Below are 17,180 nucleotides of genomic sequence, written 5' to 3' on the forward strand. Positions count from 1 at the left end.
GGTAGTGAGGAGGGCATTTTTATGCCACCCTTCCCATAACTGGAGCCAGTACTGCTTGGAAGCACAGTGGACTCTAGACTGGAATTCTACAGTTTAGCATTAGGAGAGGGTTCTCTTACTTTGTGTTCTCCTAGAGCACAAGCGGGATCCTGTATATAAAGTCTTGGCCATTCTAAATGCATCCAAACACATCTGTTTGTTATAAAGCAAGGGCGGGAATTGTGTAGCCCTGCAGATGGTATTAGACTACAACTCCCAAGAACCCTAGCCAGCACAGCTAACAGTGAAGATGCTTGGAGTTGCAATTCAACATCTGGAAGGCCACACCATTCCCATCCCTGCTATAAAGAAACAAGAGTTTGGCTGCACTAATGCAACATGTAGGTGCAATGGGAGGTGTCATTGTTTCCATTTCCTTTTCCTTTTATCACCCTCTGCCCAGAATGAGGCAGGTTTTTCATGTCAAGCACAGCTCTGCTGCATGGAAATGTCAAAACAGCTCTCATTTCTTTACATATTTATTGCATTTCTATATGGCCTTTCTCCCAAAATACTCAAACAGTTTATAATTTTTAAAAATGAAAAGCTAGGGCTTGGAAAAAATATTTTCTTGGACACAACCTCAGCCAGAATGGTAACTTTTCCAAGGTCGGCAAAAAAGCAATATCTGCACCACAGTTAAGCAGCTCCTAGGGAAACAGCAGACTTCATCCAGGTGCTAGTCATATCTTTGGGAGTCTTGGCAATAGCAGCCCATTCAGTTGCTTCTCTGCCTTGTATTTGCCTGATTCCAGACAATTGGAGGGCTACCAAGAATCATTTATCAGGAGTGAATTTACAGCAAGTAAACATGTAATTGTGAGGACAAAGGCTTTCACAGCCGGCATCTGTAGTTTTATGTGGGTTTTTCAGGCTATGGGGCCATGTTCTGGAAGAGTTTATTCCTGACGTTTCGCCAGCATCTGTAGCTGGCATCTTCAGAGAATGCTGGCATGGAAGTGAGTGGAATGTGTGTGTGTGTGTATGTACGTGTGTATATCAACAGACCAACACAGGGATTAACATGTAAATCACTTGCTCTCAACCACGGGTCATACTGTGTGTGTGTGTGTGTGTGTGTGTGTGTACACACACACACATATACATATACATACCCCACTCTCTTTCATGCCAGCATTCTCTGAAGATGCCAGCTACAGATGCAGGTGAAAAGTCAGGAATAAACTCTTTCAGAACACGGCCACATAGCACAACAAACCCATAAAATACTAACCATGTAATTGTTTGGTATGCTGTTTGTATCATCCTGCATAGAGAATTTGGGGATATATCACAAGCAAATGTGTGATAGCATGGTTCTTGCTTTCACATTTAGAATCAACATAGCTGCTCTGTACATTTTTCCAATTAAGATCCAGAGCTTGTTTCTAAAGCATCAAGGGAAGAGTGTAATGAAATATTTCTCCTGGCATTCTTAGTATAAGTGCTCCCCCCATTTGTATCTCATGTTATCCTCAAAATAACCTTGCAAGGAAAATGTAGAATGCCTAAACTACCTACTTAGTATTGAGGCACTTAGCTTTTTGGCCAAGTAGTGCAAACCCAGGTATGACTGTGGCATTCTTTGAAATTCCAGTAAAACCATTCACCTCCTTTTCTTCTTTGCAACAGCCTTCTACTTCATTTCTTGTCATCATCTCTCATGGCAATGTTTCTAAATACTTCCTTAATTTAAGTTAATTTATATTCCTTATATCAGTCACTAAGAGTGGACAATAGACCCCTCTGTGTCTTTTTCTTGCAGAGGGTCTTTTATATTACAAATCTGAAATGTCTTGTAATATACAAGTACTGTACTTGTAAAATGTTGTTTCATCAGGAAAAATTAGAATACTATGCTGCCACCTGGTGGCGACTTGCTGCATGGCAATTAAATTGCAGAACCAATAGGTCAGGCTGAAACACTATTGATAGAGAGGTGTTCTCTCAGGTAAATACACTGTGTTTTTGTTATTTGCATTTTTTCCACATTCACGGGAGGTCCTGTTTCCCTAAACTCAACGAATGTGGAAGGAGGAGTGTATAATGAAAAGAGAAGAGGGCCCAATATTGATCTTTGAGGCACCCCTACATTTACAGGGAAGGTTGATGACATAACCCCATGAAATGAAACAGCAGAGGAATGATCCAACAAAAAAAGAGAGCTCTGGTCCCACAACAAATTGGGAATCCCAGGACGGAGCCACTACAGTTAAAGCCGTGTCAAACTGCATCAATTCTGCAGTGTGGCAGCAGCCAAAGGGTATCTACAAGTTCAATGGAGGGGGGCTTTCTGCCCAGGCAATTGTCCTTCCTCTCTCACAGGATTTTAGAGGAGGCCCTGACATTGTAGTGTCTTCCCTCCGTAACTCTCTTGGGTTTCTCCACTGTTTACTTTATTTTCTTTGCACAGAAAATTCATTAAAAGGCAAAGGAGCCCCATAATTATGCCTTTTGACTGGCAGTGAGGTGGACAGAGGCAGAAAAGCAACATTGTTTGTGTAGTGAGAAAACCATAGTGGGATGAAGGTTGTGGGTAAAAAGTCAAAGCTGAAAAGAACAAACAGAAGATGTTGATTGTGCCATTTGCTTGTCCTTTCCTGCTTACGCAAATATAGCCCTTGCATAACTAGATAGCAATATGAACACAGTATGTGTAAAAGGAACTTTGTGAGACAGGTCAAAAGGAAATGTAAAAGGTCAGAATATACTTATACACTAACGTACTGTGCAAAGTTGGATTCAGGAAATCGTGTAAAATAATGGGCTGTTGCTAAGTGAATAACCAATTACAGAGTAGAATGTATAGGCTGAGTGTTGAGGCCACTCCTGTGTATTAGTGATGTATAAAATTCAGTCAGTAATTTATTTCAGCCAACAAGCCATCAACATCAGAATATATATAAAAATATAAAACATGTAGAGCATTTAAAATGTTTAAAACATTAAAAACATCGAAATACATGGACTTTTAAAAATAAAATCATGGAATATATATTCATAACCTGTGCAAAGGATAGAAATTTATATTTATTTTAACTGAAAAGCTCTAAAAGGAGGAAAAAAAAAAAGTGTATAATACAAGGCCTTAGGCACAGAGCCTAGATAAGTGCAAGTTGCAAAAGGCCAAGCTGTTCAATTATGTTGACTCATAGTCTTGCGTGTTTTAACAGCCGAACAAAGAAACTTAGCCACTATTTCCGTTTTACTTTTCTCAGTATCGTTCAGCAGGTATTCCATATACCAACTGTTCGATCTGCCTGGAGACTTGAGCAGGAGGGGAGAGATTAATCTTGCCCTCTCGTCTTTATAGAAGGTACAAAAGAATAAAACGTGTTCTAATGACTCAATAGAACCATCACCACAGGGACAAACCCGTTCATGGTAAGGGATTCCCTTGAACCGACCCTCTAGAAGTGCTGAAGGAATTACATTAAATCTGGCTTTAGAGAACACAGCTCGGTACTTTGGAATAGTCAGGTTTTGCAGATAAAATGCCTCCTTCTCTGAGTTAAACTGTAGCCCTAGGCTAATGGGAGAGCAGGTGGTACGAGCAGAAGATAAAGAATATTGAGTATCAATATCTCTTATGCGGCGTATCATAATCTGCTGGGCTCTCGAAAGGTCTTGTGACATTAAAAAACTATTTGAGAAACCCAATCTCAGCAATTTTTCCTGGATATTTTTAGACCATAGGGTGGTATAATTGTCTTTCCGTATAAGATGCCAGAGACCTGAGTCAGGGCCCACATAAAAGAGTTTCAACCAGTACTTTAAAGTCCACGTCCAAGCAGAGCATTCCACAGAGTGGCAGCCCGCTTCAAGTCGTAAAGCAGCTGAAGGAACGCAATTAGGTACTCCAAATAATTTGCGAAGATAAACGGAAAAGACCTGTTCTAATTTTACAGAGAAACCTTGGATCCAGATGGGTATTCCAAATAACAATTGTGGTATAACCTTGGCCTGAAACACCTTCAAGGCTGCAGGTAAAAATTGGCCTCCTTTAGTATAAAAGAATCGGATTAGGGCTTTGGCACTATTATTTGCTGATTGAACAGCTATTGAACTCTGGGATGTCCAGCCAAGAGATGCTTGAAAAGTTATTCCTAAATACCTAAAAGTGTTAACTTGTTCTAACCTATGTCCATTTAGAATCCACCTGGATCGAGTCTTTTTTCTTGAGAAAACCATAATTTTTGTTTTACTATAATTGATGATCAGGCCGTTATCTTCACAATAACTTCCAAAAACTCTCAAGATATGTTTCAAGTCTATTTCCGAAAAGGAAAGGAGAACTGCATCATCTGCATACAAAAGTAAAGGAATATTAACAGAGGCTAGTTTAGGAGAGTGGCGTGCTTCCGCGGAAATGGAAGCAGAGAGATCATTAAGATAAAGGTTAAATAATAAGGGTGCCAAAATGCAACCTTGACGCACACCTTTTTGAGTGGGGATAGATTTCGTGAAATTACCCTGAGTGCCACATCTCACCTGTATAGTTGTATCTCTATATAGATTCATAATTAACCAAAGTAGTCTCCTATCAATAGAAGAGGCAAAAAGTTTTATCCACAGCCTTTCTCTCGGAATAGAATCGAATGCAGATTTCAGATCAATAAATGCCGCGTATAGTCCTTTGCTTTGGGAAGTAGAATATTTCTCAGCCAGGTGGTTTAAAACCAAACAGTGGTCGAGAGTTGTTTTGCCTTTCCTAAAACCAATTTGTTCGTTACCTATAATATTCTCACTATCTATCCATTCTGCGAGGCGGTTTTTGAGGAAACGGCCATAAAGTTTGCCCACAACTGAGAGTAAGCTTATGGGTCGATAATTAGATGGATCGTTTCTAGAACCCTTCTTATAGATAGGGATTATAACTGCGTTTAACCAACTTGGAGGAATTTGGGCCGTTTGATTAATAAGAGTGAAGAGGGAAGCAAGAAGAGGAGCCCACCAAGAAATATTGACTTTCAGAAGCTCCGGCAGAATTAAGTCGGGCCCTGGGGCTTTTCCAGATTTAATCTGGGTGATAAGAGATTTTAGTTCTTCTTGGGATACGGGGGGCCATAGTGGAATATTCGAGCAATCATGGGAAAGTCGATTGAACAAGTTGGAAGCATCAGAGGTTTGTTCCCTGAAGTCACTATAAAGTGTGGCAAAGTAATCTTCCCAAACATTGATGGGAATGTTACAGGAGGGGGAGCCACCAGTGTTTCCTAACATCCCCGTTACTGTGGCCCAAAAAAGTTTAGTATTTTTTTGTAAAGAGAAGTTTATTAATGATGACCACTGTTTTTGAATAGCCTCCCTCTTTTTCCTTGCTAGAAGTAGTTTATACTGTTTTCTGGTGGTAAAATACGATTGGGGCAAAAACTGGCAATTGTCTCTCCTGTATTGGATATACATATTTTTCAAGTGAGTTCTAGCTTCAGCGCAAGTCTTATCAAACCAAGGGGCCATTCTTCTACCTTTAAAGTTACTTGGTTTCTTCTCTATAGGAGTCAACAGGGGGGTCAAAGTCCTAAGGAGCTGGGAGTAGTTCTCTATAGCATGTTGCACTTCTTGTGATACGGTAATTTGGTTTTTAAAACCCAGGCATATAGGTGAATTGAGAAGAACTGAAGTCTTTTCGTGGAGGGTTTCGGTCCACCATAGCCTATTCTGTCTAATTACCATAACTGAATCAGTAAAGGATGGTTGCATCTGAGAATGTATATTCAGGGGAATCTTAAACAAAAAGGAAAGAGGAAGATGATCACCATCTAGTCTTGTTCCTACTGAAAAGCTAACTACCCGATTTACAAAAGTGTCAGAAACCAGTACATAATCGATGGTCGAGCTGCCTTTTGCTGAGATATAAGTATACTCACCCCAAGGATCAAATAATAAATTCCCATTAAGCATTCTTAAGGCAAGGCGCTCAACCATCTGCATAAAACATATACCTGCTGAATTAATACCCCGGTCCTTAAACTGTCTTTCTGTATTCAGAATGCAATCCTCTAACCCTTCTAATCCCCAAGCAGGAGAAGAGAAGAGAGCCTCGTTGTTATGGCCTATTCTGGCATTGAAGTCTCCCGATAACACCACTACCGCTGAGGGGAACTGTCCCTCTAGTTTGACTATGTAATTTTCTAATATTTCCCACACCTTTTTACTGCGGTCTTGGTGGAACTTGGGAGGAATATAAACATTTATCATTAACAAGCCCAAAATACCAAAATCAATTAGGCAGGCCATGGCAAATGTTTCACAAAATGACAAACACTTGGTAGTAGCTTTGAGTGATGTAGAAATCAAGATGGCAAGACCCGCACTAGGTCTGCCTTTGCCAGGAGATGGAATAGCAGGTAAGTCGAAGATGGTATAGCCGTTGCAAACTATTCCGGACGTGCACTATGTCTCTTGGAGGAGTATCACGTCAAACTTGTTGATGTAATCTATCACACCAGGGTCCTTAATCTTAGAGTTCCAACCGGCCACATTCCAGGATAAGCACTTAAGAAGAGAAGGTTCTAAGGAGGAGGCACTTGGGTTACTAAAAACTGGAAACGGCACATCATCACGGGGGTGTTGAGCTTTAGGGGATACAAACCCGCTCGTGGAGCTCCATATTGGAAGGGGAGATACATTATCTTTTGGGGATTGTCATGGGACAAGGTTATGGGAAATTGAGGGAGCATCAGCTTTATGTTGGGCTGATGGGTCAAGAGTGGACTGCCAGGTTTCCAGCATAGAATGGCCAATCGCCTGCAGGTTCTGAGATTGTGCCTGAAGATCTTTCTCCAGAGCCAGATTTCCAGCAGAACGCTGGCTGACTTCTGTTTGTAAAAGGGGAAAGTCTAGCTTCTTGTTTATTTGTGTAAGCTGATCACTGTTTACTTCAAATATACTATAAGAGCAGTTTGAAGAGGGTTGTTTGTTTTCTGTTAAATTATTCTCAACGTGATCACAGTTAAGATCTATTGGTGGTGAAATGAGATCAATGAGCGGTCCTGCTGTCACCGTGGTCTCTTGTAATATTTTCTTAAGATTTTCTAGCTTGTCTAGAATGTCCATTTGTTCATTCCTAGACTGCAAACTGGAAGCACTGATGATCTCAATATCGCCAAGATTAGTCTCGTCTACTGTTGGAGGGTGGTACTGGGTTCCTCTGTTATATTTTTGGATGGTCTTATAGGGGAGAGGAAGACTAGTAGCTTCTGATGGCCTTTTGGCGGAAGGTCTATTACTAGCTATGGTATAACTAAGCAGCGGTTTAACTGTATCATTTGAGAACACTCTAAAGGGAAAAATTTGAAAAGATGCTAAATAAGGTCTTATTTTCAGGATCATAGCTGGAATAGTAGACTCTTTAAATGATAAAACAAGTCGTTTTTGATTTTGAACTGTAGGAAGCCATTCAATGGTATCAAGGTCTATCATTTTGTGGTGGCAGTGGAGCAACTGCCCTAAAGAGATTTTGATTGCTCTCATCGAGTTCCATCGTCCTTGATTAATTCTATTCAGAGAGATAGAAAATGAAATCTTCTGGGTTTCTAAAATACGTGACTGTTTACTTATAGTTTTCCCAGTGGCTCTATTATTAAAGTCAGCACTTACGTTATCACCTCGTACATTATCAGAGGGCTTAGTCCTTTTGGCATTATTGTCCTTATGATGAAGTTTACCTGTGTCATTGCTGTTCCTGTTGCCAGCTTGCCCCTTATCTAAGGCAGTAATTAATGTCTTATCCTTTCCCGTTGGGGCTGCCCTATGAATGCTGGGGGCAGTAGCCTGTTTAAAAGCTGAAGTTTGAAAATCTTTTTTTAGCAGATCTAGATTGTGTTTAATCTCGGATAGTTGATCAAATAATGCAATAACTGTTTGGGCCGTAAGCAAGCATTGCCTGGCCATGAATTCCGTTGTGCTTTCCCAGGGGAGACATTTCAGGTTTTTCTTAGATATCTTGTTTTGGGATTTATTTCCTATGGTATGAGGGGAGCTGGCTAACTGAACTGGAGATTGCAAATGGGAATCATTGATATTTCCAGATTGATTTCTGTTTAAATCATCATCAGGTGTAAGCAATAAAGATAATGGTTCTGACAGCTGTTGCCTTTCGGGTTCAAGTTGAGAATTCCAGTCTATCAATTCTACTGATTCAGGGGATGATGGAGAGGGCACAGTAGAGGCTTTTGCATTGTTAATTGTTCTCCTTTGTATTCTATTAAAGAAGTCTTCCATTTTTGGTTGTTTAGCTGCTTTAGGTGGAGAGGGAGAAAAGGAACCTGGGCTAATTCCGCTACAAATCTTTCTCTTACTCATGGTGCTCTCGTCGGTTTACCACCGCCGCCGCTGATGCTGCTGCTCCGCTGCTGGCTCCAGGAAGAGGAGAGGAGGCGTTGGGGCTTTTATAGCCCTGGCCCTGCTTGGCCTTGCCTGGCTCGGCGTTTGCGCCGCCGCTGTTGCTGCTGCTCCGCTGCTGGCTCCAGGGAGAGGAGAGGAGGCGTTGGGGCTTTTATAGCCCTGGTCCTGCTTGGCCTTGCCTGGCTCGGCGTTTGCGCTGCCGCTGTTGCTGCTGCTCCGCTGCTGGCTCCAGGAAGAGAGGAGGAGGCGTTGGGGCTTTTATAGCCCTGGCCCTGCTTGGCCTTGCCTGGCTCGGTGTTTGCGCCGCCGCTGTTGCTGCTGCTCCGCTGCTGGCCCCAGCAGCAAAACATAAAGTAAGAGGGCCTTTTGTAGCCCCAAAGATCCACAAGTGTCTTGGGAGTCTCCTCTGGAGCAGGTCTGCTACTGGTGTTGCTCGCCCTCCTCTGCGGTAGGTGTTGAGGCAAGAAAGGGACAAGCACTCACGGGTCTTCAAGCAGCCCAGTCCCACAAGGGAAACAAAAAAAAAAAAAAAAAAAAGAGGCAGGCTTGCTTATATCCTCCCTGAGGCAGGTGGTGAAACAAGGGAGGAACAAACACTCACAGGTCTTCAAGCAGCCCTAGTCCAACAGTGAAGCAAAAGGCAGGCTTGCTTATATCCTCCCTGAGGCAGGTGGTGAAACAAGGGAGGAACAAACACTCACAGGTCTTCAAGCAGCCCTAGTCCAACAGTGAAGCAAAAGGCAGGCTTGCTTATATCCTCCCTGAGGCAGGTGGTGAAACAAGGGAGGAACAAACACTCACAGGTCTTCAAGCAGCCCTAGTCCAACAGTGAAGCAAAAGGCAGGCTTGCTTATATCCTCCCTGAGGCAGGTGGTGAAACAAGGGAGGAACAAACACTCACAGGTCTTCAAGCAGCCCTAGTCCAACAGTGAAGCAAAAGGCAGGCTTGCTTATATCCTCCCTGAGGCAGGTGGTGAAACAAGGGAGGAACAAACACTCACAGGTCTTCAAGCAGCCCTAGTCCAACAGTGAAGCAAAAGGCAGGCTTGCTTATATCCTCCCTGAGGCAGGTGGTGAAACAAGGGAGGAACAAACACTCACAGGTCTTCAAGCAGCCCTAGTCCAACAGTGAAGCAAAAGGCAGGCTTGCTTATATCCTCCCTGAGGCAGGTGGTGAAACAAGGGAGGAACAAACACTCACAGGTCTTCAAGCAGCCCTAGTCCAACAGTGAAGCAAAAGGCAGGCTTGCTTATATCCTCCCTGAGGCAGGTGGTGAAACAAGGGAGGAACAAACACTCACAGGTCTTCAAGCAGCCCTAGTCCAACAGTGAAGCAAAAGGCAGGCTTGCTTATATCCTCCCTGAGGCAGGTGGTGAAACAAGGGAGGAACAAACACTCACAGGTCTTCAAGCAGCCCTAGTCCAACAGTGAAGCAAAAGGCAGGCTTGCTTATATCCTCCCTGAGGCAGGTGGTGAAACAAGGGAGGAACAAACACTCACAGGTCTTCAAGCAGCCCTAGTCCAACAGTGAAGCAAAAGGCAGGCTTGCTTATATCCTCCCTGAGGCAGGTGGTGAAACAAGGGAGGAACAAACACTCACAGGTCTTCAAGCAGCCCTAGTCCAACAGTGAAGCAAAAGGCAGGCTTGCTTATATCCTCCCTGAGGCAGGTGGTGAAACAAGGGAGGAACAAACACTCACAGGTCTTCAAGCAGCCCTAGTCCAACAGTGAAGCAAAAGGCAGGCTTGCTTATATCCTCCCTGAGGCAGGTGGTGAAACAAGGGAGGAACAAACACTCACAGGTCTTCAAGCAGCCCTAGTCCAACAGTGAAGCAAAAGGCAGGCTTGCTTATATCCTCCCTGAGGCAGGTGGTGAAACAAGGGAGGAACAAACACTCACAGGTCTTCAAGCAGCCCTAAATGTATAAAAGATATTGTCCCAGGGCAATGGAGGCCCAGGGTTTGGAAACGGTTCCCCTGGGACACAGCCGGCTGGAAACTAAAGTCTATACTTTCCATCTTATTTGGGCTTCAGGTCCAAAACACACTGCAGTTTGAGACTGCTCTGACTCAATGTTAGGGAATTCTGGGAACTGTAGTTTTGTGAGACGTTTACCCTTCTCTGTCACAGAACTCTGGTGCCACAATAAACTACAATTCCCAGGACTTCCTAGCACTGAGCTAGAACAGTTAAAGCCGTCTCCAACTGGATTCCTTCTGCAGTGTGTTTTGGACCTCAGTCTCTGATGTCCTCCAAGATCTGCCACAGTAATGCTAGAAGCCATCTTCTGGAAGTGTACAAAATGTGTAACTGCACTTCACTTTGAAATTATCGGGAGCCTCAGAGGATGGCAATGGCAAGCCCCCTCTGAAGAAACTTGTCCAGAAAACCCTGTGATAGGTTTGCCTTGTTGTTGTTGTGGGTCTTCAAGTCCTTTCTGGCTTATGGCGAACCCATGGTTGGTTTTCTCGGCAAGATCTGTTCAGAGGGGGTTCGTCATTGCCTTCCCCTGAGGCTGAGAGAGTGTGACTTGCCAAAGTTTACCCAGTGGGTTTCTTGGCTGAGCCGGGAATCGAACCCTGGTCTCCAAAGTCGTAGTCCAACACACTAGGGATGTGTCTACACCAGTGGTCCCCAAACTGTGCTCTTTAAGGGATTTGGGACTTCAACTCCCACAATCTCAGGCCATTGGCCAACAAGGCTGAGGCTTCTGGGAACTGAAGTATAATAATAAGTCCAAAGCCTCTCAAAGGGCACAGCTTGGGGACCACTGTTCTTACACTATGGGCATAATCCGGTTTGACACCACTCTAACTGCTATGGCTCCATCCTTCAGGATCCTAGGATTTGTAGTTCTGTCAGACACCAAGCGCTCTTTCACAGACTTGTAAAACTACAAGTCCCAGGACTTCCACTGGATGGCGCTACAGCGCTTACAGTGGTACCAAACCACATTATTTCCACAGTGTGAATGCACGCTAGGAAAACTTGCGAGGCGGTGGGAGAGACTATGTTTTCCCTCAGCCCCCCCGACAACTACGTTTCCCAGCAAGCCCTGCTCCCTCAGAACCAGGCAGGCAAACTCTTTCTGGCGCAAGGCACCCTGGGAATCGTAGTTTGCAATCCTCCTCCTCCGCCGGAGGAGAAGCAGTCCCTGACTGAGGAAGAAGCGGTGCGTAGAGAGACCTTGGAGCACCTTTGAGACTCACTGAAAGAAAGAGGTTGGGAGCATGAGCTTTCCTAGACTTAAAGTCTACTTCCTCAGATGTATTGGGTTCCCCCCTCATACGCAAAGCTGGGGATTCCCCTTGCTTCTCCAACAGCCAATGGGCGCGCCCGCGGCTGCGTCACGTCAGCAAGGGCATAGGTACCATTGGCCACGCCCAACGTCCAGCCCTTTTCTTCCCGCCTCGCGTGTCCCCGCCCCTCCCGGCTCTTTCTGGCCAATCGGAGCCTTCGCTTTCTGAGCGGCTCGCGAGGACGGAAGCATTCCGGAGCGCGAGGGAGCCGCAGCCAATGAGGAGCGGCCACCGAGTGACGTCACTTACCAGGCAGCCAATGGGCGTTGGGAGCTTCTGGCCGGCTTAGGGGAACGGCAAGGAGCAGAGAGCGCATCGCTTTCGTTGTGGGCGGCGGGGGACAAGATGGCGACCCCCGCCAAGCGCAAATCCAGGGTCGCGGAGGTGGGAGAGGGCGGCGGCGGCGGCGGCGACAACAGCTGCAGCACGCAGAGCCAAGGGCCGGCCGGGGTGGAGGGTGGCTGGCGGCGGCGGGAGGCGGACCCGGCCTTCGTCGAAGGCGCCATCGTGCGGATCGCCATGGAGAACTTCCTGTGAGTGAGTGCGCGAGACGGGCGGGGGTCTGGGAGGGGGAGGAGCCAGCGCGAAGCGGAGCGCGAGGCGACGCGGCCGTTGGAGAGTGGGCGTGGTTTTATTCAAATGAGGGGGCGGAGCTTTCAGTCGCCCTGGAAACCACGCTCCTATTAAAGCGACGGTTGGAAGCTGGAAAGTCCTTGTTGTGGATGGAAGGCGGCGGTGATGGTAGTGGCCAAAGTCACTGGGCTTGTGGCCACCCCTCCATTGGCCTCCTCCCATCCCACGCCACACAGATATAATTCCTATTTGCCCCTGACTGTCCTGGATATCATTGTGAACACAAAACAACACCTGGCACCCTTAAAACGATGCCTTTAAGCGACCACATGTCACACCCACAGAATAAACGCGTTTTACGTCATACGTAGCTTTTCATGCGGCGGAAGCTCAGATTTGGTAAAATGGGATGTGTGTGTGTGTGTGTGGTTTTTTTTAAACGAACAGACAGGCCAAAACAAAGCTGCATTGGGTCACTTTGGAGGAATGCTCTTTAAACGACACATGCATCTTATGAGGCCAGAAGCTGTGCCAAAGCTGCGCTCCTGCCCTCAGCACTGGAGGGTGGCTTCCAGCCTCTTTGGACGCATACATCATTTAAACAGCATACCTCCGTGACCTGAAGCAGCTTTATTTTGGCTGTCTGTTTGGGCTCACAGTCTCAGCTAGAAAACTTTGGATTTTGGAATATTTTGTCATTCTTGCTAACAGAGATTCAGCCTGTACTGTCATAAGTGAAACAGGCAGACAGACAGGTTCCTATACCTATCTCTCTTGGATGAGGGACTGAAGATAAGTTTAATGGACATATAAAAGGCAGTAGGACCCTTTGTTATGAGGGTTTGTATTACACGGTTTCAGTTATACACAAAGATCTGCTGGCCCTTTGTCAGTCACATTTGCACGCTGCCCCAGCCAACTTCTGTTGGAAGCATACCATAGAAATGCACCGGAGGAGCTAGAACACTTCTGTAGGCGTTTCTTGGTCCTTCAGCTCGACTCTGTATTGTATGTGTCATTCCAGCTTAGAGCAATAGTGTTCCAGAATGTAGCCCTTTTGCATATTATGGGGTCTGACTTATACGGCTTACAGTGCAATGCTGTTCGTGTAATCTGAGAAATAATTCCTATTAAGTTCATTGTTGTTCTTTGACCCATGATGACCCCATGAATGAGAAACCTCCAAGTCCATCGTAGGTCCCGCAGACTCAAGTGCATGTCTTCCCTGATGGAGTCTGGCCATGTAGAATGCAGCCTTCTTCTCTTATTACTGTTCTCTACCAACAACAACAAACCTTACCAAGGATCATAATCTTTTCTAGTGAGTACTGTCTTTTCATGAGGTGTATGACATTCAGTTTGGTCATCTTGGCTTCTAGGGAGAGTTCTGGCTTCATTTGCTCTAGGACCCATTTATTGGACTTTTTAGAGTCCACATTTCAAGTGAGCTGGTTTTCTTCTTATTAGCTCTCTTCACTACCCAGCGTTCACAATCATAGAATGACATGGGAAAATATAATGGCTTATACCATTCTACTTCAGTATTCATTGATATATTTTTACACTTTATTGATATATATTTACACTTCTAGTTCCTTCGTAGCTGCCCTCCCAAGCCCTAATCTTATTCTGATTTCATTACTGTAATTTTCACACTAATTGATTGATTCAAGTTATAAAGAAAACTTGAACTATTTCAGTGTCTTCCTTGTCTGCTTTAAAGTTATCTAAATCCTACGTCAGGGGTAGGCAACCTATGGCCCGTGGGCCAGATCTGGCCCACCGAGGCCTTCCCACCGGCCCCTGTGCAGTCCTGCCACCGATTGCTGCTGATCACCCCCATTTTCGCGCCGCTCCGGGAGCCATTTTGTTTTTCAAAATGGCGGTCGAAGTCTCGCGTGACCTCAGGATGGCAAAGGTCACGTGAGATTTTGCTGCCATTTTGAAAAACAAAATGGCGGCAGCCCTCTAGGAGGCCTGGTGCAGCCCCTGGAGCACTCCAACAGGGCTCTAGGGGCTGCAGTGGGCCTGCAGCAGGCTCCACCTCCTCCTCCCTAAGAGCAGGGAAAGGAGGAGGAGGCAGAAGGAGTACAGTGCGAGGGAGAAAGGGAGCTAGGGAGCCAGGGCCGCAGCCACAGCGAGGCGAGAGGTTGGTTCATTGGGGGAGGGGGTTAGCTAAAGCAAACTTCCCTCTCAGCACCTTGTGGCTTTTGGGTTGAGACACTGTGCATGCTTGCTGCCTTTAATTTTGAATTGCATTTTAGTAGTTTCCATGCTTGTAACTATTATTATTATTATTTTCACTTGCCCTGTGTTCTATGTGCAAAATCCTCTCTCAATGAGAAAGAGGAGGAGGAGGAGGAGGAGGAGAAACAGGAAGAGGAAGATGAGAAAGAGGAGGAGGAGGAGAGTGACTTTCCAAAGTGCATTTCTGTGTATTTTTGGTGCATTTATTGCTGAAAGGTCTGCTGTAACAATGATAGTAGTGATGATGATGATGATGCTTCGGTGGAAGCTCTGCCCCGGTGTGTGGCTCCGCCCCCAGAGGGTGGAAGCTCCACCCTCCGGCTTCGCCCCCCCCCCCCCAGTTGTCTGAGGGACAGCAACCTGGCCCCCGGCTCAAAAAGGTTGCCTACCCCTATCCTACGTGGTCATTATTTTTGAGTAGATCTGCCTTTGCACTTTCATCCTTCACTTTCTTCAATAATTGTTCCAAGTCTTTGGTATTTTCTAAAATCCACAAAACAGTGATAACGTTATTGACCAACCAAAATGCACAAAATACATGTTGTAGTCTTTTGAAGTTCCACTGGCTTTTTCCTCAGAAAAAGATGTTAAAAATCATGCATTGTATTTTGCTACATGGCCAACACCTTTGGTTATGTTTTTTAAAATATTTTCTGCTAGTAGTGTGGTGTCATTTACATATCTTAGATTATTGATGTTCTTTCCTTCTTCTGAATGTAATTCTTTATGTGTGACGTTTTCAGCATGCAAGTTAAATAAATAGGGTGATAAAATGCAGACTTGCCTGACCTCTTTGCCAACTGAAAACCACTCGGTTTCTCCATATTCTGTCCTGACAGTAGCCTCTTGTTCTGAGTACAAGTTATGCATCAGTACAATCAAATCTTGTGTCACCCTCATTTCTCAAGAGTGATGCATAGCTCTTTGTGATCCATGCAATCAAAGGCTTTGCTATAGTTTATAAAGCGCAAGTTAATTTTCCTTTGAATTTCTCCCATAAAGGTTCCCTCTGCCGTGTTTGAAGCTGTTTGATGTTTTTATTAGCTGTGCTCTTATTCCTTGGTTGTTATTCCTTGGCTTAGCTGTGGGGAAGCGAGGTTACAGATACAGGCAGTTAAGAGGAGGCTCCAGGTCTCTCAGCCTGGGAATGGAATTTGAATGGTTTGGATGTGGAAGTGCTTGCAAGAGGTTATACAGTGGGCCCTCTCCCTCCCTCCCAGCTTTCACTGGCGGTGGACAGGCGGCTGGTGGCATGGGATGGCTGCCACTGCTGCTGGTTCCTCTTCCTCCCCTTCCTCTTCCTCCTGCCTCTTCCTCCTCCTCCCCTGCCTCCCTCCCTCCCATCTGTCACTGGTAATGGGCTGGCGGCTGGTGGCATGGGATCACTGCCACTGCCTCCTTTTCCTCTTGCCTCTTCCTCCTGCCTCCTCTTTCTCTTCCTCCACTGCTTGTGCTGCTTCGTGGATGGCTAGTCCGCAGATACAGAGGGTGGACTGTAGTAGTGAAACTAATGCTTTTAACTCACTTGCAGCAAAAATTTACTTCTGTCCTGATCTACTGCAATAGACTCTTTCCATTTCATTCATGAAGCCTGATTATTGAGTTAGATAGAGACAGGACGTTACAGATATGTTCCATTATCCAACATATGTTCTCAATATGATCCCTAGTGCCTCTTCCTTTCCTGAATTCAGCTTCAACATCTGGCATTTCTCTTTCCATATAATATAAAAGTTTTGGTTGTAGAATTCTGAACATCACTTCTCTTGCATAGAAGTTAATGCAACAATTCTGTAGTTACTACAAACCTTCTTGTTCCCCTTCTTTGGGATTGAAACGTATATTGATCATTTCCAACCTATTAAGTGTATTCAGTGGCATTTAATCCCATATGTAGGTACAGAGTTGCATTCCTAGGGTAGTTCTAGTGAGAAAAGTAAGGACTTCTTTGGGAGATGGTCATGAGTTCTATGTGGGCTGACCTTAAGGCTGCTCCTGAAGCAGCCGCTTGTGCAGGATGCTTCAGCTAGGCTTCTCACAGGTTGTGTTTTTGTCAAGTTTTAATCTTTTTAAAATTTTGGCTAATGTTTTTATATTATTTTAATACTTTTGTATAAATAATATTTCAATCGTGCCTTGTTTTTTAAATGTTTTATGTATTTATATGCTGTATGCAAGGCTTCCTTGGATGCTGTGTAGAGAAAGTTGGGATATAAATAAAATAAATAAAATAAAATAGTGGGGCAGCCTACTCACCTAGCATATAGCATGTCTGATCAAAGAATTGTGGTGACAGCCCACCTGCTACTGGGTCAGGTTTAAAGATTTCGTGTTAGTTTATAAAACACTAAACAACCTGGGACGTGATCACCTGACACCCCCCCACCTCTTTTATAAACCCTCCATTTGATCTTTGAGATCATCTAGAGCAGTGGTTCTCAACCTCTGGTCCTCCAGAAGGTTTTGACTTCATCTCCCAGATTCCCTCATCATTGGCCATGCCGGCAAAGGCTTCTGGGTGCTGAAGTCCAAAACAGCAGGAGGATGAAAGGTTGAGAACTTCTGATCTAGAGGGACATCCTGATAGAGCCACATTCACCTCATCTCTCAACAGTCATTTGGAGCAGGACATTCAGCGTAGCAATATATGCTATGTGAAATATCCTTCTGT

The 17,180-nt window shown here is 44.9% G+C and overlaps 1 protein-coding gene across 2 annotated transcripts in view; it reads left to right on the forward strand.

Annotated features, from left to right (window-relative positions):
- Positions 1-12,034: 12,034 nt before the first annotated feature.
- LOC149323644 (structural maintenance of chromosomes protein 5-like) overlaps positions 12,035-17,180 on the forward strand; it is a 60,079-nt gene continuing 54,933 nt past the window's right edge. The window contains exon 1 of one of the 2 annotated variants that reach the window (XM_089490518.1): positions 12,035-12,222. In XM_089490518.1, coding sequence (XP_089346644.1) covers positions 12,035-12,222 — 188 coding nt within the window. Of the gene's footprint in view, positions 12,223-12,441; positions 12,662-17,180 lie in introns of those variants that run through there. The other variant, XM_089490526.1, reaches the window with a different exon arrangement.

The sequence above is a fragment of the Sceloporus occidentalis genome, unplaced genomic scaffold, assembly GCF_023333645.1.
Source record: "Sceloporus occidentalis isolate IW3139 unplaced genomic scaffold, rSceOcc1.0.p SCAF_1, whole genome shotgun sequence".
Lineage (NCBI taxonomy): Eukaryota > Metazoa > Chordata > Lepidosauria > Squamata > Phrynosomatidae > Sceloporus > Sceloporus occidentalis.